This window comes from Perca fluviatilis, chromosome 11, assembly GCF_010015445.1.
Source record: "Perca fluviatilis chromosome 11, GENO_Pfluv_1.0, whole genome shotgun sequence".
Taxonomy (NCBI): domain Eukaryota; kingdom Metazoa; phylum Chordata; class Actinopteri; order Perciformes; family Percidae; genus Perca; species Perca fluviatilis.
The window spans coordinates 26,185,643-26,209,126 of record NC_053122.1 but is presented as its reverse complement, the minus strand read 5'-3'; the positions used below and the strand labels follow the sequence as shown (position 1 = coordinate 26,209,126).

Genomic DNA, 23,484 nt, shown 5'->3' with positions numbered 1-23,484 from the left:
TACTTTCTGCGCACTAACCCCCCCAACCCCCACCCCCAAATCCTTCTTGACTGGAACACGGTTTATGTTTCGTGGTGCAGGTTGGTGCCGTTTGTGGAGCCTGGGCTGTCTACAGAGACAACGTTTTTACAGTGTGTTCAGGGGACAGGCAGCTAGCGGATAGCGAGGAGATGTTTGCTGTAATGTAGCTTTTTGTAGCCTAAAAAATGCATGGCATCGCTTAGAGCACCTTTAAAGTGGCTATATGTAACTTTTGTGTTGATTCTAGTGGCTGCTTTGGACAAAAGTGGTAGTGTTTTTACCACACCTGCTGTCGTAAAGGTCTTTTCTTTACGGTGCGGCGTAACCGGTGTAATTTAATGTTGGCTACTGTTAAGAAATCCTAAAAGACGTGTTCGTTCGATTTCTGAGGAGGAAGGAGAGGCGGGGTCCAATTGAAAGATTAAGCAAAAGGTTTAATGAACAACACGATGAAAACGACATGACAAAAACAATCAAACATAAAACATGAAACACTGCCAGCAGTGGACTGAAATGACATGCCTCCTCTTCAGGAATTACATCAATCAGTCCTGAATCATTCCCAGGTTCGGAATTATATTCCTTTGGAATCGTGGGTGTTTCCTTGAATGGAAACTGTCCCAGCTTAAAGACACACCTCTGATTTCAGGTTTACTCCAGTTCCCAGACAAAGGTTGTTTATCATGGTAGTGCCGATTCTATTCAAGTTTACAGAGTTTGCATTTCCTTCGTTCTAATCAAGTCTGGCCCCGCACAGAGTGGCTCCCCAAAAGTTGTTTAAACAATAAGTCTTCTAGAGCATCTACATTCATGCTAAATAACACACATGACCTTATTAATTCTTTAGAAATTAGGTTTGGGGTGAGGCAGTCAAATGCTGATTAGGCTTAATCAGTATTGAAACAATCCTTTTCGACTCAGTTTCAGTGTCACTCAGTCACACAACAGTTTACATTTTTAAGTTACATTTTTTACCTAAAAGTATATTGTACTAAAACATAAGCATGGTTTTAACTTTTTTATCTTCAACACTACTGACCTACAACCACATCACACATTGTAAAGTTATTTTATGAACGAAATAGACATATTACATACTTAAGGGCCAATTTGGGGACGTTTTTGAATCATTTACAATCCCGTAATTGTCTCCATCTGTTGAAAGCCTGACCTAGATAGACTCGGGGTTTTGCCCGTCGTCTGCCACTTTCTCTTTTAGCTTTCAGTTGTTCTTTGTTTAATTCCCTTCTTTTCTGTGATGGACCTGCCCCAGTATCAGCCATAACTACAGCAGATAACTTCTAAAATAAAATTAAAATACAATAAAGACATGCTCCTGCTACCTTTTACCTGGCAGGATACTCACTAACACAGGTTTTTCCTGTGTTACCCTGAAATCTGTGACCCGTCAGAATGTGTCCTCTGTAGCGCCGTCTACCTGAACGGTCAGGTGATGTGTTTCGATTAGCACGAAAATGGATGCTGAGGAGGTGAAACGGAGGCTGGCCTCTGGAGGACTTATTTTATTTCTTTGTTCCAACTTCCAAGTGGCCTATAGCCTACGTTAGTCATGAATAAATGATGTTAAAAAATGTATAAATGACTCATTCTTGACAAAAGGCAAAAGAGCTCTGTGCCTGCGCACATTTGAATAATGTCGGGCTGTAAACGGGTTTGGGCTTTTAAAAAGCTGCTAATCAAAATGTACTTGTCGGGCTCGGGCCGAATTCTGTTGGGCTCGGGCCATGTTGGGCCTAACTTTAAGGCCCGATTACAGCCCCTGGCTAGGTGAGCATCATAACGTGTGTTAAAAAGTGATGCACGTTCGTCCCGGAAGTAAAGGCTGGACTACAATAGAGCTGTTTGGAGCAGTTTGTGAACAGTGTTTTCTGTTGGAGATGGTAAGTCCCTTTGGGAAAAAGCCAAAAAGCATAATATGAGCACTTTAAGTAAAGGATCGGATTACTTCACCACTGTTCACAGGGCATTTGTCATTATCTCCATAATTTCAAAACCTCAAGGGCTTTCCCTCTCTTTCACATGCAGTGCTCGGTTGCCCGGGCAACAATAGCCCGAAACCTGTGCACGTCCCTGGCACATCATTGCATGTAAGAATTTTACCTGTAATGTTGTTTTGGTACTTGTACTTAAGCAAAAGGTCTGAATACTTTTTCCATTTCTGGCTCTTTGGAGATAATACATCAGTAAAAATAAATAAAATATAAATAAAAAAATAATAATTATATATATATAAAATCATAGTTAATTTATATTAAAAACACAAACTTCTGTGCAGGAGAGTAATGTCATATAGGCTATTCCCCTGCAGATGGTAGTATCACACTTCTATTTTCAATGGATTTTATTTCCTTGATGTTCATCCTTTTTCATTATCTGACATTGAAAAGGCATCTGCAGCTAATGTTTTTGCCTCACATTGGCAATCCAGCTACAAAACCTGTGCCATACATTGGTGTGAAGAAAAAGTGCCCGTTCATCTTCGTGGACGAGAGTTGCTTTTCTGTGTCGAATTCCACCTATGTGGCTCTTAAACGGTTGTGCTGCCTCCCTGTGCGAGGATAATCTTGCTTCCTTCACTAGGAACAGCTCACAGAGGGACGTTCTATGCCTTCAGTGTATCAAGTGCCATTCTGTCAACTTAATGCATATCCCACCATTTCACTCCCACTGAACTGTAATCAACTGGAATTCTTTACATAAACTCATCTGCAGATTGTTTTTTTTTAAATTTTTGGGCTTTTATTGCCAATCTCCCATTATGGAGAAATAATCAGCTATCTCAGAAGAATCATAGCACTTCAGAGTCTCTTCAGCCATTTCTAATACCACCTGAAAGGCTGACTACTGCTTCTTAAAGATAGGCATAATGTTGAGGATGATTTAGTGGCTCAGTGGACACATGGTGGTCATAGTGTCAAGCTTTGGAGTTCACCTTTTTTTTCCCTCTTTTTTTCCTCTTCTACAAATCCCATTTACCTCAGCAGCAAAATAGGTCGCTTGTCCATGCCTTTGAAAACAATACATATACATGCCACCCCTATGCAGCGGTAGAGGTAGTACTGAATCTCAGTACTTAAGTACAAATAACCTGAGACATATTTACTTTAGTAAAAGTAGAGGTACCACAATGACAACCCTACTTAAGTAAAAGAAAAAAGTACCTGTTTTTAAATGTAGCCTACTTTAAGTATTAAAATGGAGAGATTTCCTTTTTATTTGGGATTTAATTGGCATTTGAACGGCAAGATAAATTCCTTTGACTCTTGAACTGATGATTTTATTATTAGGGACTATTATTTATAATATTTCTTTAGGATTTTTTGTCGGGAATCTCGAAGTTTCCCGTTTGAAACAGCCAATATGAGCGGTCTTCTCATTGATCAAGTTAGTTTCACAACGGTTATTGCAGGGCTATGCCCCATTCCGTTTCACCATCATTGCAGGCTTATGGAAATATAAACGCATATCCAACCCAAAACTAACTTTACCCTGTGGGACTTCGGACTGAGCCTACATTTTTATTTCAGTTTTTCAAAGATAGGCTAAACATTTAGGCTAACTGTGTTAAAAGCTAGAGAAAAGCAATTCCGCTTGTTATTTTTGTTGTGTGTTTATTGATGTCGGAGCAGAGGGTTTAATTTTTTCGAAACAAAGGGGACGTCGGACTAGTGGGCTGTAGGACCAAAGGGGATTTTTCGGGTTATTGAGAAGTCGGAACAATGGAATGTCTGAGAAATGACATACATAGACTCATGCATTTTAGGCACGGTTACGGTCTCGTTCAGTAGCCTGGTGCGCGGTCTCCTCTTGACAGCCTACCTATCATCACAAACATTTAACTTAACATAACTACCAAGATAACATTCCTTGTATTTGTATGTGATATTATATATATATATATATATACATACACACATATATATACATACACACATATATATATACATACACACATATATATATATATATATATATATATATATATATATATATATATATATATATATATATATACATACACAGTACAGGCCAAAAGTTTGGACACACCTCATTCAATGCGTTTCCTTTTTATTTTCATGACTATTTACATTGTAGATTCTCACTGAAGTCATCAAAACTATGAATGAACACATATGGATTTATGTACTTAACAAAAAAGTGTGAAATAAGTGAAAACATGTCTTATATTTTAGATTCTTCAAAGTAGCCACTCTTTGCTTTTTTATTAATAAGGGAAAAAAATCCACTAATTAACCCTGACAAAGCACACCTGTGAAGTGAAAACCATTTCAGGTGACTACCTCATGAAGCTCATTGAGAGAAAACCAAGGGTTTGCAGAGTTATCAAAAAAAACAAAGGGTGGCTACTTTGAAGAATCTAAAATATAAGACATGTTTTCAGTTATTTCACACTTTTTTGTTAAGTACATAATTCCATATGTGTTCATTCATAGTTTTGATGCCTTCAGTGAGAATCTACAATGTAAATAGTCATGAAAATAAGGAAACACATTGAATGAGAAGGTGTGTCCAAACGTTTGGCCTGTACTGTATATATACACATACATACATACATACATACATACATACATACTGGTAAGACAAACGTGTGACGGTCAGGAAGACGTTTTGGCAGGGGGGAAAAACTCATCAGAAAATGTAACGAAAATGTAACGGAACGTTGTAGAAATGTAGTAGACCTAGAGTAGAAAGTATAGATAATTGCTGCAAAATGTAACGAAGTAAAAGTCAAAAGTATGCACTATTGATTCTACTTAAGTAAAGTACAGATATGTGAAAAATGTACTTAAGTACAGTAACAAAGTATTTGTAGCCTACTTCGTTACATTCCACCATGGTTACGGTAGATTTACTTTCAGTCAACTCTCTAGTGTCAAAGCCGTTATAAAAGTCACACTACATCTTCCTTTAACACTATAAGGAAACATGGTTTCAATCTCTTTCAATAAAAGATCAATGTGATGTATAAGAACAAAAACTAATCAATAACCCAAAAAGCAGTACAATAATAAAATCCTAAAAAGGCAAAAACAGGATGATACTAATACAAATAAGTTTATGATAAATGATGGGCACTTAAAGCTCCCAAAAAAGCACAGGTTTTACTAACATTATGTGTTTGTTCTATTCAAGTGTCCCAGCGTGAACAATGCCAGGAGCCTGAAACTGAAGCAGCTAAATGGAATTCAGCCAGGACTACTTTTACATTATTCACACCTGTGCTTTTCCTACATGTCAAAATGTCTGTGGGCTGCAATGTAAACAGTGCACTGCTGTTTTGATTTAAATTGAGTCTAATTTTAAAGCGATTTTTTTCATGTAAATGAAGCAGGCTGATGCAACATGGCAAAGAGTAACCTGAGAATTGTTGTGAGCCATTTAAAAAATATTCTCCACACACTCTACAGCTGGGCTTATCCGGTTTGATGAATTGCGTTTAGGTTCCACCTACAGCACAGCATACAGCATACTGACGCTGCATCATAATTATGTAACCCTCATGCTGGCAAGGGTTAAGGTAGCCTACTAAAGTAACATCAGTGATGGCAAGTTAGAAGCCATACAACTATTTGATTACATTTTCCCGATTTTAATTGCGCAAGTGCCTGGAGGAGAATGATAATAACAACAACAACGTTTCTTTGATTTTGGAATCGGATGCGCGCGCTCTGGACCCCGGCTGGAGATGCGGAAAATAATTTGCAACAGATTCCTCTGCATAGTGGAGGCACTATCACAGACCACGTGAGAGGAATTTTCAATGACGGTCCCCGACAGACCGGTTCCTTTCTGCTGGCACTCCTCTGCTGCTGACATGGACTCTTGGACACTACATCCTCTCAGCTTCTCACAAACTGACGTGGAGTGAGGGCGATACTATGTCTGAATGTAACCTTTGATCTTTTGCCGCTTTCTCTTCTTTTTCTGTTCTTTTTTTTGTTTGGTTTTCTTCCGCTCTCCTCTTCCCTCCGCAAATCAAACAGTTAGGGTGGTGGTGGTGGTGGTGGTGTTGTTGTTGGTGGGGGTATGGCTTGGCCGTGCATCAGCAGAGTGTGCTGCCTGGCTCGCTTCTGGAACCAGTTCGACAAATCGGACCTCTCCGTCCCGCTCACCATCCAGAACTACTCGGACATCGGCGAGCAGGAGGTGCGGTCCGTAACCAAACAGGTCTCCGCGTCGGAGCGCGCACCCGGGAATAACTACTCGACCCCGGAACCGCGTGCCGCCGGCGCCACTCATGCGCCCAAAGATGGCCCGGGGACCCGAGGATCTTTCAGGGCACGGAAGGATGGCAGTTACAAGCCCCGGGAGGACTACCACCCGCCCGGAGTGCCTTTCAACAGTGTTACCCAGTACAAGCAGGATTTCAAACCCTGGCCCATTCCCAGGAAGGGGAACTTCCCTTGGATTAGTAACGGGGGCAGCAGGGCAGACAGTGTTCCGGACAGCCCGGTGAACGGTTACCACAGCCAGGCGACACCGGGGGAGAGAGAGGAGCGGGGCAGGGGGCTGGGGAGCGGGGAGCAGCATTGGATGGAGGAGAGCAAAACCAGCTCCTACAGGTAGGACACGGCATCGTGTGGTAGGCTACTTGTTTCAGCACCTGTCGCTGTCCACTGCATCTGACTGTCGGAGCAGTCAGGAAAACTGCGGGCTGGTGATATGGCGATGCCCGCTTTGATGCTTAATTAGATGCATTTTAATAGTTAATATTGACTTCCAGGGCTCGACCCAGCAAGCCTGAATGGAGACAGGGGTCATCAATAATTCTCTTACACATTTCACATTCATATAAGAGAGAGCTAACGTATGAACAGGCTATTAGATTTTGTCCTGCATTTTATTTTAGGTTATATGGAAGTTTTAGAGCAGTGATTTCCAACCTTTTTGGCTTCTGACCCTTTTTTTTTTTTAAAAGTATACATATACAGTGTATATACATATACAGTAGGTCCCTATGAATTGTAAGCAGTGCAACCAAAGATTTGTCAGATTTACTCAATTTAGTGGAGTTTAGAGACCTAAAACTGCGCAGTACTTGACAGTAAAAAAAAAAAAAAAAAAAAAGCTTATAATTTTAAATATTTGTTTCTTATCTTGTTAATCATCTCGCGACCCCTTAGATTTTCTTATGATACCTTGGTTGGTCCAGACCTACAAGTAGATTGGGCGTCTGGACCATCCAAATGAACCTATGTTAAATAAAGGGGTATTTTTTTGGTGATTATGTGTCTAAAGTTGCTAGGGACACATTTTTAAAAAGCAGAGGCTGAAATATCAGGACTTTTAGTCACTGTACAAGCTCCAAAAACTGGATCAAGCACTTCAGATAACCCAATTTAATTGATCTTTCATTAGACCCTCCCTGCCTGGTTAATGCTCACATCTTTTAAACTCTAAAACCAGTTACACTGATCTTCAAATGTCAAGTTGGTAGAATGCCCCTTTAAGTCACACTTAGAAACACTTTTGCCTGTTCTGAGCCTCCATCAGCCCCCTGATGCATCTCTCTTCCTCCAGGCAAGAGTACAGGCCGTGGACAGGGGTGAGACCAGCCAAAAGTGCGAGGAAAAATCCTCCAGCTCAATACTCAAGCCCAGGGACAGAGGCCACCCAGGTCCCGCGTGAGACTAGCTACCAGGCTGCCTACAGCGGGGAGCTCCACAGGTCCATTGGGCTGCACCATGGGGAGCACAATATTGCATCTGCTGCCTCCAACATACAACCTGCTGCTGTCCCCCAGCCCATCCCCACTGCCATGCAAGCTGGCAGTTCACCCATCCCCTCCAGCATCCAGCAGAGCGTCCCGCTTCAGAGGGCCGAGCTCAGTACAACAACCATGGGAGAGGTAAGCCTGCCAAGACAGCAGTGTTGATCAAACGGTGTATTTACATGATATATTAAATGAAAAGGCTGGTGTCAATCCTTCAGCTGCAGGAGCCATCCAATGTGCATTACAAAAAAATTAAAAAACAACTAAAAACATTGGAGGAGCTACAGGTTTAAATTGCAGCATGTTTCCTGCAAGTCCTCTTCTCTCGTCTCCCTGGTGGCCTGTTGCTGTTGGAGCATTTTAGAAAAGTGATACAGCATTCTGTCCCTAAGCAGCTCAAAGTGACCCAGCTGTTTAAAACAGGCCATGTACTGTGTTAGGTAACACTCTGCTGCTGCTACACTCATTACTTTGACCTGAATAGAGCTTGATGAGAACAGAACAAATGAAATTGGTACTTCTTCCAAGTGTGGTCCATTTTGATCAGAAAACTAAATAATCCAGTAGCAAAATGTATTGATGTCTGTCTAAAAAGAAATACTTCCTGTCATTTATAACGTTTAGAGGGAAATCAATGTAAATCTTAATTTGTATTTGGAGTCTAAATTATGAAGTCATTGTTTTTTTTCTGGTCTAGAGAAGGTACTATAATACAATAAATATTCACAGCTAAAGTTTTTTTATTTAACAGTCCCATGAAAAAAGTTGATATGGGGCGACCTCTAGCTCACCCAGTAAGAGCGTGCGCCCCAGGTAGGCTGAGTCCTTTGCAGCGGCCCCGGGTTCGAGTCCGACCTGCGGCCCTTCTCTGCGTGTCATCCCCCATCTCTCTCCCACCTTTCCTGTCTATCCACTGTCACCACAAATAAAAGGGAGTAGCCCCAAAAAAAATAATCTAAACAAAAGAAGAAAGAAAGAAATGTATATGTCCAGGGGTAGAATGACAACAGTTGAAGAATCACCCAAATATTCACACAAATGTACATTTTGTCCCAGATTTGCGCTCTCAGACATAATGAGACAGAAAGACGGGCACACAAAGAACCAGATGTCTGATTGAAGCACAACAACAACAGCGAGTGGATTTGCTCAGGAAGCTGAGGAGGCATCAGTTCAGTCAGGTCGTTCCAGGTTATCGTAGGATAAACTGGGTGAAGGGACACATCCCCCTTTCCTCTGCCCCCCCCCCCGGGTGCTGTTGCTCAGGTCAGCTGTTTTGCGTGACAGTGAGTGAGAACACTTTTTGGGAATCTCCAGAGGTCAAGTGCCATCCCTCTTCCCCCACCCACACCCCTCGCTGCCATCTGCCAGTGGAGAGCTGGGGCTGGGCAGGGTCAGGCCGGCTTGTCTGTTTGCACACTGTGTTGCCAAAAATCTCGCACTGAAACGGATCTGAGAAGGTTAGAAAAAGTTTTTTTTGTGGGAAAAGCTCTATTTGCAGCGTTGTAGCTATACCGGGAGGTATTTGGGGGTTTAAGGAACCTGGGGGAAGTTTACAGTCTACTTTAGTGGATATTTTATAGGCAGATTCCAGTATTTTGTACACTAAAAATATTCTAATTTGACTACTTTTCGGGTAATAAATAAATAAATAAATATATAATCCTTATTTCCCGTCTATAATTGTATTCTGGCAGCGTGCAGGATTAATTGCCATTGAAAACCATGCATCTCCAAATGTTACTGAGCGTGTTTCCACGGGCTGAGCAAATTGTCCTACTTTTTCCACGAAACAAAAAAAAAACATTTTAAAACCTCACTGAATTATCTGAAAAAAAATGCATTGTCCCAAGGCTTAAAACATGGCAGTTCTTCTTTGCTCATGACATTTTGTAGATACGTGGTTTTATATAGGACAGAGACATTCATGTTGGGGAAAAAAATATATAACTGAATAAGTGAAATTATGAAATGAACACAATATGAAAATTAAAATACTTACAAAGAAAATTAGAGTTTAATTATGGATGCATTACTTGGACTTATGACCTCAGTATTTAGAAAATCTCTGCGTGTTGCAGTCCTGCAACTTCAGAGGTTTAGAGAAAAATAAGGTGATTCATTTATCAGAGAAAAATAAGTGGTTATTTGCATAATCTTTTAGAATAATGACTGCTCTATAAAGCTCTTATGTCTCTCAATATCCTGTGTGATGGTGATGGAGGTCAAAGTGAGGGATGTCAATGGCGGGACACAGACTCTATTAATAAAACTGGCCCAGTTGGAGTGAGAGTTCACGGCACATTAAGAAGGGATGTGCTGCTGGCAGTGTGTTCGGCTGTGGGACTGAACACTGCAGTCAACATTATACACGCGCGACCACAAGCACGCACGCGTACATGTACAGTTTTCATGCAGCTATACCACAATCTGCCAGTGGGACACAAACCAGCCTGGCAGCAAATCAAGTTGATCTTAGATAATCCACCCCGGTCACCGATGGCCCACTCACTGCCGACTCATTATTGACTCACCGGCCCCCTGCAGAGGTGTCTGACCAAGCATTACACATCCCACTCCAGTATGCATTACACTGGGTCATGGCACTCTGCTAGCGTGTGTCTTTGAGGGCATCCTCAGCTTATGATGCCATTCTGTAAAATACATGACTGCACCAAACTGTGTTATCACCAGCAGGCCAAGCTCCCTCATTTAGCAAGGAGCAGAATAGACGGACTGTATTTAATCATTAAAAGATTTAATGGTTAAGTCCCATATAAGCGGCTGAAATCTGAATAAATCTGCTCTGTGATAAAGGAGTTAGGCAGCCATGAAATTCTCATTATTGCTCAAATCAATCTGTCAAATTGTGTGCTCCCCCACCTATATAGCACATGAAGTCCATCTCAAAAGATAAAAGCTGTCTCTAATTGTATGACACCCAGCAGACAATTGGCCGAATAGGACAGGCTGATGTTTGTCATGATGAGAGAGAGAGAGAGAGAGAGAGAGAGAGAGAGAGAGAGAGAAGAGAGAGAGAGAGAGAGAGGGACGTGTTTTCTTGAACTCACTGAACTCGCAAACCTAATTTAAAACATCCCAGCGAGAGGTTGTTGTGAGCTGTCAGATGAGAGAAAGAACCTCTGTTAAACCTAAAACCCAGCTCGTCTGACTTGTCTGGCTTAAATGAGTGCAGCCCTGTCAGCACAGAAGTGTGCGTTTGGATCAGGCATGGTAAATGCAACACAAGGCAAACAGATTTGCAAGGATGGGCTGTATAATCCTGTGTGTGTGTGTGTGTGTGTGTGTGTGTGTGTGTGTGTGTGTGTGTGTGTGTGTGTGTGTGTGTGTGTGTGTGTGTGTGTGTGTGTGTGTGTGTGTGTGTGTGTCAGGGATGAGCAAGACAAAACCGCTGAATGGGGAAAACATTTAGCATGCAGAGTGGAAACTTCAGCAGGAAACTCTTGTTATGACAAATTCTTGGTTGTTACATAGTCAGCTTAGGCACAGCAGCCCCCGAGATTTTAAGATTGCACTCTCAGAGCTCACGGGCAACCATGCTTAACTTCTGAATTCAATGTATAGCAGTGCTGCTGTGATTTTTGTATGGTAGTAACGTAGAGCAGATGCACAGTGGAGGGATGGAAATGGCTTTAAACTGCATAAAGATGTTAGAAAGCCTGCAGGGACAATGCAGCCTAACATTCACATTCCTGTTAACTCCCCTTTTCTCTCCCTCCCTCCCTCTCCATTATCTCCATGCCAGGATTTCTCCTTGTTTTTCTCTCCCATTGTCTTTCACTCGGACCTCTTCCCTTTTCCCACGCTGCCCGGGACTACAGAGGGAGAGTCCTGTGCCAAGCTGGCACAACTCTGGCAGGGAGGAAGAGGATTGCATTAAGAGCCGGGGAAAGGCAAAAGAAGGTTAAGGGAAAAGAGGGGGGAAAAAAATGAGGAACGAGGAATGAGATGCAGCGTGTGATAGATAGGTGATAGAGAATGCGAGATGGAGAGAGAGGGGGGGGAAGGGAAAAAGAATGTTAGTGAGCACCATTTGATGGATTATCTGTTAAAGTGCGATGTTGCACCGGGGTTGCAGTCTTCTTTGGCACCAATCTAATTCAGGAGAGAGATAGACCTGGCTGCTACACAGAGCAGAAAAGCCGGAGTCTATTTGTGTGTGTTTTGTGTGTGTGTGTGTGTGTGTGTGTGTGTGTGTGGGAGGTGGACACACTCACACACCAATATGACTTGCTGAACAACATGAACTGCCTTCCCTGCCACCCACAGCGCTGTGTAGTCAAATTCAAAGAGCTGTTGGGACAGCAAGGCGTCAATCTCTCGAAAGACTTGCGCTGCGATTGTCTGATATAAGCTGCCCCAGTCCACAGCTACAGGGTGTAAGTAAATTGAAATAGCCTGGCCCATTTTCATTGACAGATCCAATAATTGCTAGAAAGAATACAATATGGGCGACTTTGTTTATTCGCCACAGCCCAGACAGATTCTGGTCAGGCTTTGAGAACCTCTGCCATCAGCAGAAACAGGACAGCGCTAAGCAGGAAATAGCAACACAGTCCAGGCTGCCAACGCTCTGACAGCAGACCTGATGCTTCTTGACGGCAGAGCCAAAACCAGTCTCCTCTTATTTCATGGGTCCAGTGTGAGCACCACAGCTGCTGCTCTCTCTGGTTTAATCTCACTGATCACCTTAAAAGCTGATGTTATGTCTGTCTGTCTCTCTCCCCTCCCCCTTTCCTCTCAGGAACATCTGGTGAGGACCAAGTTCCCTCCGAACTCTTCTGCGGTCTTTCAAAGCGGGCCCAGGGTCTTCAACATCTGACAGCTGCTCCGATTTCCAACCATTCCAACTTTAGAGCGGTTTCAGTTTGAAGGAATCAACCGGAGAATGATGTGTCAACGAAGTCCATTCCACAACACAGTAATCTATGCGAGGGAATGTATATTGTTGTGAAGCCTGTGGCGCTGCAGCGTCAGTATCCCAACTTGAGCCAGGTAGATAGCAACCCCCGTCCCCCCGTCCCCCCACCCCAACCCTCCTTTTACACTCCTTCCTGCCCTTGTTGCTATGGAAATGAATATGCATGTAACTAAATAGTTTTAAAACAAGCTTTTTTGGTTTGCTTTTGCAGTTATAGATGCACAAGAAACTGGCTGCTCTGTGTTTGTATGGGTGAGTTTGTGTGTGTGTGTGTGCACCTGCTGATTTGTCCTTTTATTGTACACCATGTTGAGTCTGCTCCAATAATGAATGAACTGGTTGGTCATTAAGTGTGTATGCTTAGAGTATTATGTTGCCCTTTGGTGTTCTGCTTGAAATCTGCTAGAAAGTAAGTTATTTATTTGCTCAGTATTCAATTAGTTTACTATTTCGCAGAAGTATTGTTTGGTCTATTATTTTGTAAATCTATTGTTAAAGAAAAATAAATATATAATGTAAGTGAAATTACAATAAAAGAATATTAGGTTCTTAGCACGTTCTATGAGATGGCTCTTTTTCTCTGCAGTTTTTCTTTTATACTATCACACAGCTGTGGGCGTTGTCATTTGGAGGATTCTCTGCATCGAGTACTGATTGCAATTAACCACTAAGATACCTAAGTTCAGGTTCATGTCAAAGTAGATGAACATTTTGTTTCATACTTGAAAAATTAAAAAAATACAGTTACGAGTTAAAAGCAAAGTAATTAGGATAATAACCGGATACTTATGTTCTCTTGGCTGGCTTGTTCTCTTTATATTCAGCGCTCAAGGGTCGGTACACTCAAACTGAGATTTCTGCCCTTAACAAATACAATATAGTTGAATTCAATTTTGGTTGTGCTAACATCATCGGCATTTAATCTAAAGGAGTAGTTTAAGTAAGCAATTTTGGTAAATATGCTCATTTGCTTTCATTCTGAGAATTAGATGAGAAGATCATTATTACCGTTAGACATGAGTGGTGTCGATGTCATCCAAGAATGCCAATAAGCATATTTCCCAAAATGTTGAACTATTCATTCCAACTAGTAGAATGAACCAGGATAGTCTCATTCAAGTAATAATGTTGCTATATGCCGGATAATCCACAAACCTTCCTGTCCATAGTTTTCATAGGGACAACTTTATGAAAACTGTCTTTCCGGAAACATCAGTCTCCACCTCAATTGTATCGGAGCGGTGACAAAAATCTCAGAAACCGATATTTTGATACCAGGTCAAGAAAAACCCGAACTATCTGCATGGCTAGATACCAGGTCACGTGAGAAAACGTTTTTTTATGTAATTTAGGAGAACTGGCCCTTTACGTCTTGAGCATAACGGGCCTACATCACTATTCCTCGATAACCAAGAGCTATTCCTGTTCATTGTCCAGTCTATCCTGATTAGGTTCATCAAAAAACAATCCAAATCAAACAAACATCAATACGACTCACGTTTGAAATAATATAAGAAATAATTCAAGTTGAGTTTTTCTTTGTTTATTATAAGAATATTGATTATATTTTTGGTTTGCACTGAAACATGAAAATACAATGTTTGGGTAACCTTCTACACTAATTTGGTTCAACAGGCATCACAACCACTCAGTCCAAACACTTCCTCTCATCCAATCATCCACACATTAACATAATGCAAAGCTCCACATTAAACAGAATTACCAACACTACATCAGCCTACAAAACACACACACACACACCCGCACACACACACACCCACCCACACACACACACACACACACACACCCACACACACACACACACACTCAAATTCATTAACGTTTATGATGACTACATCCACTATCCACACATATTCATACACACACTCACTACTGTTAGGGCATTGCTGTTCGCAGTTATTGTTATTAGATAAAAAAATAAAACAGGATTTGAAAACACCATCCATTTCATATTGGTCACATACACTGTGTACATCACATGACTGATACATTATGGTTGTTAACCAGAACACCTAAAAGCACTTTAAACTGGCTATCAAACCTGTCTCATGAAGGAGAGAAGATGCATACTGAGAGTGAGGTCTTCAATTTCGAATGACGGCATGATTTGTTCATTAAACTATATAAGCTCTGTCTCGTTAAGAGTCCGACAAGGGATTTTTCACAACCCCCTTCAGAAGACGCAAGTGATTCATGTTTCTTATTATTAGGTTGCAGACAGATTATAAAGAGAGCCTTACAAAACAGCGGTATTGTAAGAGCCATAATTACCTCGGCCAGGTAACACTGAAATACATCAAAGCGTATTCGCAGTGACAAAGCATTGGTTGCCATGGCATCGACACTTTTGGAAGAATCTCTCCGGTTGCTTTGTCCAAAGTACCCGCCAGACATTACTATTAACGTGATGGATAGAGAACTCTAATACTCAGGTGTTCCTTAGCGTTTCCAACTTGCTGTTCGCCTCTGCTGGTGAACTGAACATGTGCCATCAGGGGGAAGAATGAAGGAGGGGACAACTGTCTGATTATTATAATAATTATTATTATTTTTTTAGCCCTGTATGTCACTCAGGCTTCATTTCCCTGATGTCTAGCAGGAAACACTTCATCATTAAAATAATCTTGTTATGAGGTAAACGGGAGCACAACGGCCTCTCAAAATCAAACAACACGAGTCCCACAATGCTTCTTCTCGATACATTAGGACTAAAACGTTACGATATACCCAGAGTAAGAGAAACATTTGTTATTCCGCTGCTGTGCGGCTGCTGTGAGAAGCAAGCCGAGCCCTTCTATTATAAAGTTAATCAATACAGTACATTAGTTATTACTGTGCAACCTGAGGCAACAGGACTACATCCAGTGGTGAATATTCACACAGTCAGCTCACAGACTCACAACAGTCCTCACATCTCAGTATGTGTCGATTACCAGTCAAAGTCATACTTGTTATGCCTCAATTGTCCTTAGACAGGTAACCCATGTGTGTGTTGGTGAGGAAGTCACAGGTGGGGATGCTACTGACCGCCTGGTGGATGTTCATGGCTGTGATCTCTCTCGGAGTCCTGCAAAACCCAATGTTACAAGGTTAGGATTTTTGGAGCATGGCTCCACTCAGGAAATATGTTTCAGTCTGCCCGGGACATCACTGGTTGGCATTGAATATTCAGGACTGTTTGTCATTAACTGCTTTGTTGAATATTCAGCTCTGAATCAATGCATTCTGGGGTCTCTTATATCAGTTCAGTGCCCCGCTGTCTTACATCATGCAAATGGCACAAAGCGCACACCATTTTTACTGAAGCATAGAATGACAAAAACATCACACAAAACAAAAATATGCAAAGATTTCTTAAGAGCACAAAACACACTCTGCTTGTAAACAAATTTAACTTTGAGCAGTCATTTTTTACTGCTGCAAATAATATAAATCATTACTGAATTGAAAATCATTTCTTTTTTTTTTTTCTCCATATGTCTTAGGTAAGTGATCTCATTGGGGCATATGTAGCCACTGGATCTTACATTACATGTACATTTATTGAATTTAAGTTGCTGTAAATTATGTAGTCCAATATTGTTCAGAAACAATTACTATGGGACATCTAGCAAGCCCTAGATATAAAGAATGAAATGAAAAATGGAACATTGAGCAGGCTGCATGGTAGAGACAGAGAAGACACAGAAAAAGAAGAAGAAGCTGACCTGTTCTGAGGGGATTTGGCGTAGGCCCCAGCCAGAGCTTCTCTCAGGATGTCACTGGCAAACTGTTCAGTAGCCTGCAGTGCACGCACACGCACGCACACGCACACACACGCAACACACACACACACACACACACCACAATTAGTCACAAAGAAACCCACTCTTGCATACAGTACAAGGTGAAAGACGCAATACTTACATACGGTGCACATCTCATACATACTGTACATTCATCATTCTAGTCAAGGGTATGTTGAGGTTATGATGAGCTACTGTAAATGGCCGACTTTTTTCTCTGTCCTGGCCTGTATAGTGACCGACCTTTAGTATCATGGCTTCGACTACTGGAGCGAAGACATTCTTCTCCACCTCGACTGGCTGGAAGGTTACCCCGATCTGAAAGAGAATAAGGAATCATATAAAAGTGGTGCAGGTTATTCTAGTTAAAAACAACTGATAGAAGCAACACAATAACAGGATGCAGGGTCCCTCCCAGAAAAGCTGTTTAGCCCGGTGGCAAGTGTCTTTTTTTTTTTGATGAGGGCACGGCTGGGGCCAGTTACAGACTGAAGCATTATGGTTAAACCCAATAGTTTCTGTGCTAGCAGAATCATGGACAGAATCACAAAATTGAGAATAATAAAAAAAATAAAAAATATATATATAAGACAGATTCCATAGGGCCCTACATTCAGTCAGTGCTAAAATCTAACTGGAGATTTGAAAATTTGACTACGTCCATGATTCCAACCAAGCTGTCTCACTGTAACTGTAGTTTTCAAAAAAAAAACGTCTTAAAAATACATTAACCCCAGAGAGGTTGCTGACCTGCTGCGCTGTTTCACCGACAAACTGGGCGGACATGCACGGGCCCAGGAAGAAATTGGGCTCAGCATCAGCCTCTTGCTCCTCTTCTTTGACCTTTAGTTTCTGGCAGGGAGGGGTCACAGTGACGATGTCGACTATTTTGTCATCTGCCTCCTCTGGTTCAGTCTTCAGCAGAGCTTGCATCTGCTCCAGCCGAAGCACCAGCTCCTCGCAGCTACTCAGTGTCGTCGGACACTCTGCGGACCGATTCACACGCACATTTAACACATCAGTTCACAAGCAGCAGCATCCTAGCCAAGCGTTAACAGCAACTGCAGCAGTATTTTCACTCAGCCGCTTGTTGCGTGGCTACGTGTTTCAAGGGAAAAGGTTCAAATATATTGGCTCATATTTACTAGTTCAACAATGTGACAATTGAAAAACCAAGGTATTTGTGCAAGAAGGAGGGACGAGGAGAACACAAACACAGATTATCATATTGTCTGGCTCAGGCAAGTGTTTGACTCACTGAGCTAAGCAGCCTCATTTCTCACCCTTTACAGACAAAAGACAGAATTAATGAGAACTCTCTGAATAAAACAACACGGCTGAACAAAAACACTGAGGCGGCACACTGGCCACCCTCACACACTACTGGACTGCAAACAAATTACTGGACCAACTGGTAACTGCGTGGCACTACACCCACACAGGCAACACTGAAAGGAGAATATTGATCAACTTTGAGCTAAGAAAAAAAAAAAAAAACACAAGAAAAAAGAGTCAACTGTTAAATCGCAATAACAAGGCAAAGTAAAGAACCCCTGTGTAGAAGCTATGCACCAAAAACACACACAAACTCACCTGGCTCGTTGTCTATCTGCGTGAGGATGTCCTCGATGGACTCGTCGTCATTCTTGCGTTGGGGCTCGAGGTCAGGTGGCGTGTAGCCCCTCTGCCGGCACCACTGCACCACCTCTCTGGTCTTTGGGGGGGTGAGGGCCTGCAGGCGGGGCGAGCGGTCCAACACATCCTGGACAACCCGCTTTACCGCCACCGCTCGCTGAAGCTACACAGAGACATACCGATATCTATTATGTAAAACTGTGCATTAGGCCTAAAAGCCCTAAAATCCACAACTTCACATAGATTACCATTTTGTGACTCCTAAGAACTGATGTGCACACATTCTCTCCAGGCCAGTACTAGCTTTATTGCTAGCCTTCCGCCCTATCCGTTGATTATTTCTTTGAGTCCGAACCCACTTAGGCAGAAGTTTGAGTTTATATAGGAGACAACCAGGTACAGATACATATTGACCAGTTCAGATAGGTTTACAATGAAGCCAAAAGCATGCTGAGTCAGGGGCCCAACCCGAGACCAAAATACAGATTACACAGGCAAACAAAAAGCAAGGAACGGCAAATAATCACTGACATTACGCAGAGCACCAGCCGCTGAAAGCAGCTGTTAGTATACTGTCTCAAACAAATTATGATTTCTATCTGTCGAGTAATCAATGAAGCTGTAATTTGCAAGATTTGATTAGATATGGTAAGATATTTTTTACCATTTCTGCCAACAAACTTTCTTCCTCACAACCACTGACCTACCAGAAGTTTGACCTCCCCGAGGCTTTATGATCACTCAAAGGCACAGAATGTACAGCTTTCATTTGGAATTCTCATCATCATTCACACACACAAAACAACAAAAAGTCACCTCTGATGCTCTGCGCTTGCCAATATTCCAGGAATAATACTGTTCTGTTGAAGCGGCACAGAATGGATGTGAGTCTTCAGCTAAACAAACAAACAAACAAACAAACAATTGTTTGACAAAACCCAGTGAATTAGCTTTCAGTCTGTTTTAATATGTGGAGCTGTTTTTAAGCATATCAAATGGAAGACAAGCTCACTTACTCTTATCTGGCACAATAAGAGGGAACTTCTTCACCACGGCGGTCAGCAGCTGCATCATGGTCTCTATGTGCTCAGTGCTGACAAGGGAATCACAGAAGTGTCAGGTGTAAACCCAGAGACTATTCACTGCATTGGCTACGGGGAAGAGAAAGTGCTCTTAAAACCTCCATTACTATGCTGGTAGCTATTTGATAGCTTTAATAAACAGAGCTACACTATTATTCACTGTGTTCAGCAAGTTAAAATGGATATGTTAACACTTGAAACACACGTGGTGAAATATATATATATAAAAATACACAGTTGCACTTCGATGACTAAGTGGCAGTGCATGTGCAAATTTGATTCCTCACTTTCCTCTTAACAGACAATACATCTTCTATCCTGCTAAGGTTTAGTTGATGTGCTGTAAGTCACAGTAGTGTCGTGACTTGTTCTTGTACTTACTTGATGAGGTCGTGTGCAGAGTTATCGGCCCCTTGCTCCTGCTTGACTGTGGTAGCTGCAGACGCAACGTGAACAGAACTGGGGACAGGAGCAGTCACCGGGGGAGATGGACCAGCTGTGACAGCTGTGCTGGCACCTGGCTCTGTCTTCACTGTGACAGCAGAAAAGCAAGTGTGAGAGAAAGATTCACTTCCTATCATTACACACTATTAGTTTGAGGTTGAAGTTTGTCTTTGTTGTATATATTAAACACTAATGCATTTGAGAAGAGTAATATAAGTTGTTTCAGCTAAACTTAAGTTTTTGTTGTAGAAAGATGTGTTCTCGGTACCAAAACTTAGTATAGTATTGCTACTAGTATTCAAAACATAATGACAGAATGGAAGGAAAGGGAGGTAAAAGAGGGAAAGAATGAGAGAAGAGAGGAGAGTGGGGATGGACCCCTCTCACCTTGTGCCAGAGGCGGGGCAAGGGAGGGGGACGCCTGTCTGGCAGGACTTGGGGAGGATCCAACTCCAGCTGCTCCAGGGGTGGTGGAAGAGGAGGAAGGAGTACTGGAAAATGGGGCCTTAGACACTACACACACACACACACACACACACACACACACACACACACACACACACACACACACACACACACACACACACACACACACACACACACACACACACACACACACACACACACACACACACACACACACACACACACACACGATGGATCAATGGCCCATTAGGTAAATAGGCTTAACAGTCAGATGAGAAATGAAGAGGGGAGGAAGATGGATTACTGCAGAGAGAGAAGCTACAGATGTGGCCATTTGCTATGTCAGGGATACTTACCTTTCCCAACAGGCATGAGTATGGTCTGAACCCCTCCAGACCCGGTGCCAACCCCCAGCTGCTTGAGCTGGTTGGCAGGGATGGTTAAGACTGTCTGCTGGGAGCTGGAACCTCCAGAGTGGATCTTCAGCATACCTGGACAAAACACAAAATGCATTTCAGATGAAGAGCAATGTGTGGCTGGACCTGTACTATTTTTTTTTTTTAAGTAACTGAACTTGTACCAAACATTCAAACCAGGTGATGAATGCAGTGCTGCACACCTGAGAGAGTAGCACCCGTCTTCCCTCCTCCTGCTGCCATTCCACTGACTAACGAGGCTGCAGTGACCAATGACGTGCCGCTACTTTTGGGCACGCCCACCACATTCCCCACGCCTGCAGCCTTGGACATGCTGATGACGGGCATGTTGGTAATGCCTTTGGCTACCGTTACTACAGCTCCCGTTGGACCCGCGGCACTCTTTGTCAAGGTGGCAGAGTTGCCAGCACCCTTGACCAAGGTGGCCACAGCCGTCTTCGACAGGCTGCCTCCAGCAGCAGCGCTGGCGCTCTTAGCTGCACTGATTACTGCTGCTTGGTTGGCTGCCACCAGGAGCGAGTGGTGCAGAGAGGCAGACTTCCCGCCATCGGCCGCCTGCACAGAACACACAGAAACACAGCTGTCAACCAGGAAGTAAAAAGAAACGCTGTCATTTTGCACTCCACTGTGTGTGTCAGTCAAAGAAGCCAAAGGACGGCAAAGATTGAAAAGATCCTCATGGAGTCTTGACAGAGTTTTAACTTAGTGATATTTTTATGATGACAATCTGTGTTGCTATAGTGTGCATAACATGTTTCCATATAGCAAAGTAGACAAATTAAAATGATTCATTATAAGTAAACAAACATTTATTTGGGTGATAGAGGGAGTGCTGGGAAATTTACTTCACTGTGGCAGGATTTAAGAGATAGGGCCCTATCTTGCACTCAGCGCAATTGACTTTGTACACCAACGCATGTATCATTCCTATTTTCCACCCGACGCACAGCGGACTTTTCCCTCCACAGACGCACGTCGGTAAATTAGGGAATGTATTTGCGCTGCAGGGGGCGGTTCAGCGAAAAGAGGAGGCGTGTTCAGGCGCAAATGTTCCCTGGTGCTATTTTGCAGTTTCAGAAAACAATTCACCACTGACCAGCAAAAACCTGGTCTAAAGTCAGTGGCGTGTTATTCAGATGCTATTTTAGGGGCGCATGTATGTCCATAATATAGCGTGTGCACAACGCGCATACACTTTGCTTCTCTCATCTACACGGATGCAGCAGTTCCCATTTTTGCAAACCATACATAATTGCAAGGAAAAGTATGACTGAAAATGCACTTCAGATGTTTGGATAGATCAGGAGGCACTTTACAGTACAGTCCTCAAAAAGTCACAGCATTCTTTGTGGCTTGTTGTGTTTTACACAACATTTCCATGAATCATGGATGTGTTGATGAGGAAATATTAGAGGACTTAAGGAGACGTGATGTTGAACTACGTCGGGATTGGACACTCCAGCGGGATCTGTTCCGGGAGTGGCAATGCGCGATGCGCTCCTGGTGGAGCGGGTGGACGGAGATGGAGTGGGGGGGAGGAGGAACGAGCACAATAGGAGCTCCATGGCTGCAGCAATCCTCTCCAGACTTGAGGAGATGCGCCCGAGAGGCCGCAGCAACATCTCCACCCGTTCAAGACGGGCATTTATTACTTTGCCGCATCCTGGACAGCTCCTGGCGTGCGCCAGGCAAATCCGCCGTCATAATAGCAATACGCCATGGAACAAGTGCGCCTGCCCTTAAAGGGAATGTGAGATGACGCTCTGATTGGTTTATTGCATGTTACGCCCAAACCACACCTAGCAACTTCAATTTTAGATTTGCGTCGGGCGCAAGAGTCAATTATCCCGCCGGTATAATAGCAACAGCACCCGAGATCCGCCCTATAAAGCTACTTGCGTTTCACGTTTGATACTTGCGTTTCAGATCGTTAAAATAGGGCCCTTAGTGTTAACTGTCTTTTCTTTGCTCTGGTCACATTTGTTTTCCAGTGCCGTGCAACTCCCAGAGTGAGATGTGCCCATCAGGTCACTGGTTTTATGGAATTCTCAAAGACAAAAGAGTCATAATTCAATTAACGGTCCTGAAATTTTTTCCAAAACAGGAAAAGCAGTTATGTATTCCTCTTCTGTGTTTCCATCAACATCTCCAAAGCAGTGTGTTTTTTCTCGGCTATATACTGTATACATATTTGTTTTTGCTTGTTGGAGCCTCTCAGTCTTTTCGTGTTTTTCCATTTGTCAAGTTAATGAGGCCTGGCCACTGACTCTGAAGTTGTAATCACCCAAACACAGACCACTGCTGATGGAATGCTTAGGGCTTTTCACACACCACCTAAACTCTCTCCGATAAACACAACACTGCCCTTGGTCACTCCTGTTGTCTATGTATTCATACTGCAGTGGCAAAGCACTACAACATTTATCTCTCACTTGTAAAAAAGGGAATAAAAACGACGAAAATGGATCAACTGGGATTATCTCTTGTTTGGTGCTGTTTAGTTTGAAGTGACTTTTAAAAATGAACAGCTGTCAGGCAGAATAAAACAGAAGCATATGAAGACTGTAAAACTAGCCTGTTGTTGACTGGCTGCTGCTGCGCTGACAGAGCCGGGGGTGGAACTAGCAGCAGTAATGACTCCGCCTGTCATCCTCAACGTGGTCGTTCCCGGCTTCGACAAATGGCCTGCTGCCGCCGCTGTGACCGTCTTTACAGAGCCGTCGGACAACTTCACCTGTGCACCCTGGGAGCCACCCACCACCTCAATCATAGAAATCACAAAGTTGAATTTAGGATCTGAAGGTAAGAGCAACCATTCACTTACAATCCACAACAACAGTCTATATAAAACAGACTTAAAGTGGAAATGAGGCAGCAGAAAATTAATTAGTGCCATAAATCAATACAAAACTCAAAGTGAAATTTCTCTCCAGAC

At 42.7% G+C, this 23,484-nt stretch overlaps 2 protein-coding genes across 5 annotated transcripts in view; one reads left to right on the top strand and one right to left on the bottom strand.

Annotated features, from left to right (window-relative positions):
• Window positions 1–5,566: 5,566 nt before the first annotated feature.
• Window positions 5,567–13,284, top strand: map6d1 (MAP6 domain containing 1). Its single transcript, XM_039815723.1, has 3 exons — window positions 5,567–6,626; window positions 7,585–7,912; window positions 12,543–13,284. The coding sequence occupies exons 1-3, from the start codon at window positions 6,091–6,093 to the stop codon at window positions 12,618–12,620; spliced, it is 942 nt and encodes a 313-aa protein (XP_039671657.1). The 5' UTR covers window positions 5,567–6,090; the 3' UTR covers window positions 12,621–13,284.
• Window positions 13,285–14,246: 962 nt separating this feature from the next.
• The window catches only part of yeats2 (YEATS domain containing 2), a 28,335-nt gene continuing 19,097 nt past the window's right edge, over window positions 14,247–23,484 (bottom strand). For 2 of the 4 annotated variants that reach the window (XM_039815718.1, XM_039815720.1), the window contains exons 19-30: window positions 23,125–23,310; window positions 20,732–21,104; window positions 20,469–20,603; window positions 20,074–20,202; window positions 19,624–19,774; window positions 19,177–19,253; window positions 18,977–19,056; window positions 18,119–18,323; window positions 17,276–17,511; window positions 16,769–16,843; window positions 16,448–16,521; window positions 14,247–15,807 (exon numbers count right to left, since the gene is read on the bottom strand). In XM_039815718.1, the coding sequence (XP_039671652.1) occupies window positions 15,699–15,807; window positions 16,448–16,521; window positions 16,769–16,843; window positions 17,276–17,511; window positions 18,119–18,323; window positions 18,977–19,056; window positions 19,177–19,253; window positions 19,624–19,774; window positions 20,074–20,202; window positions 20,469–20,603; window positions 20,732–21,104; window positions 23,125–23,310 (1,830 nt within the window). In that variant the 3' untranslated portion in view covers window positions 14,247–15,698. The remainder of the gene's footprint in view (window positions 15,808–16,447; window positions 16,522–16,768; window positions 16,844–17,275; window positions 17,512–18,118; window positions 18,324–18,976; window positions 19,057–19,176; window positions 19,254–19,623; window positions 19,775–20,073; window positions 20,203–20,468; window positions 20,604–20,731; window positions 21,105–23,124; window positions 23,311–23,484) is intronic. The other 2 variants (XM_039815721.1, XM_039815722.1) reach the window with 2 other exon arrangements.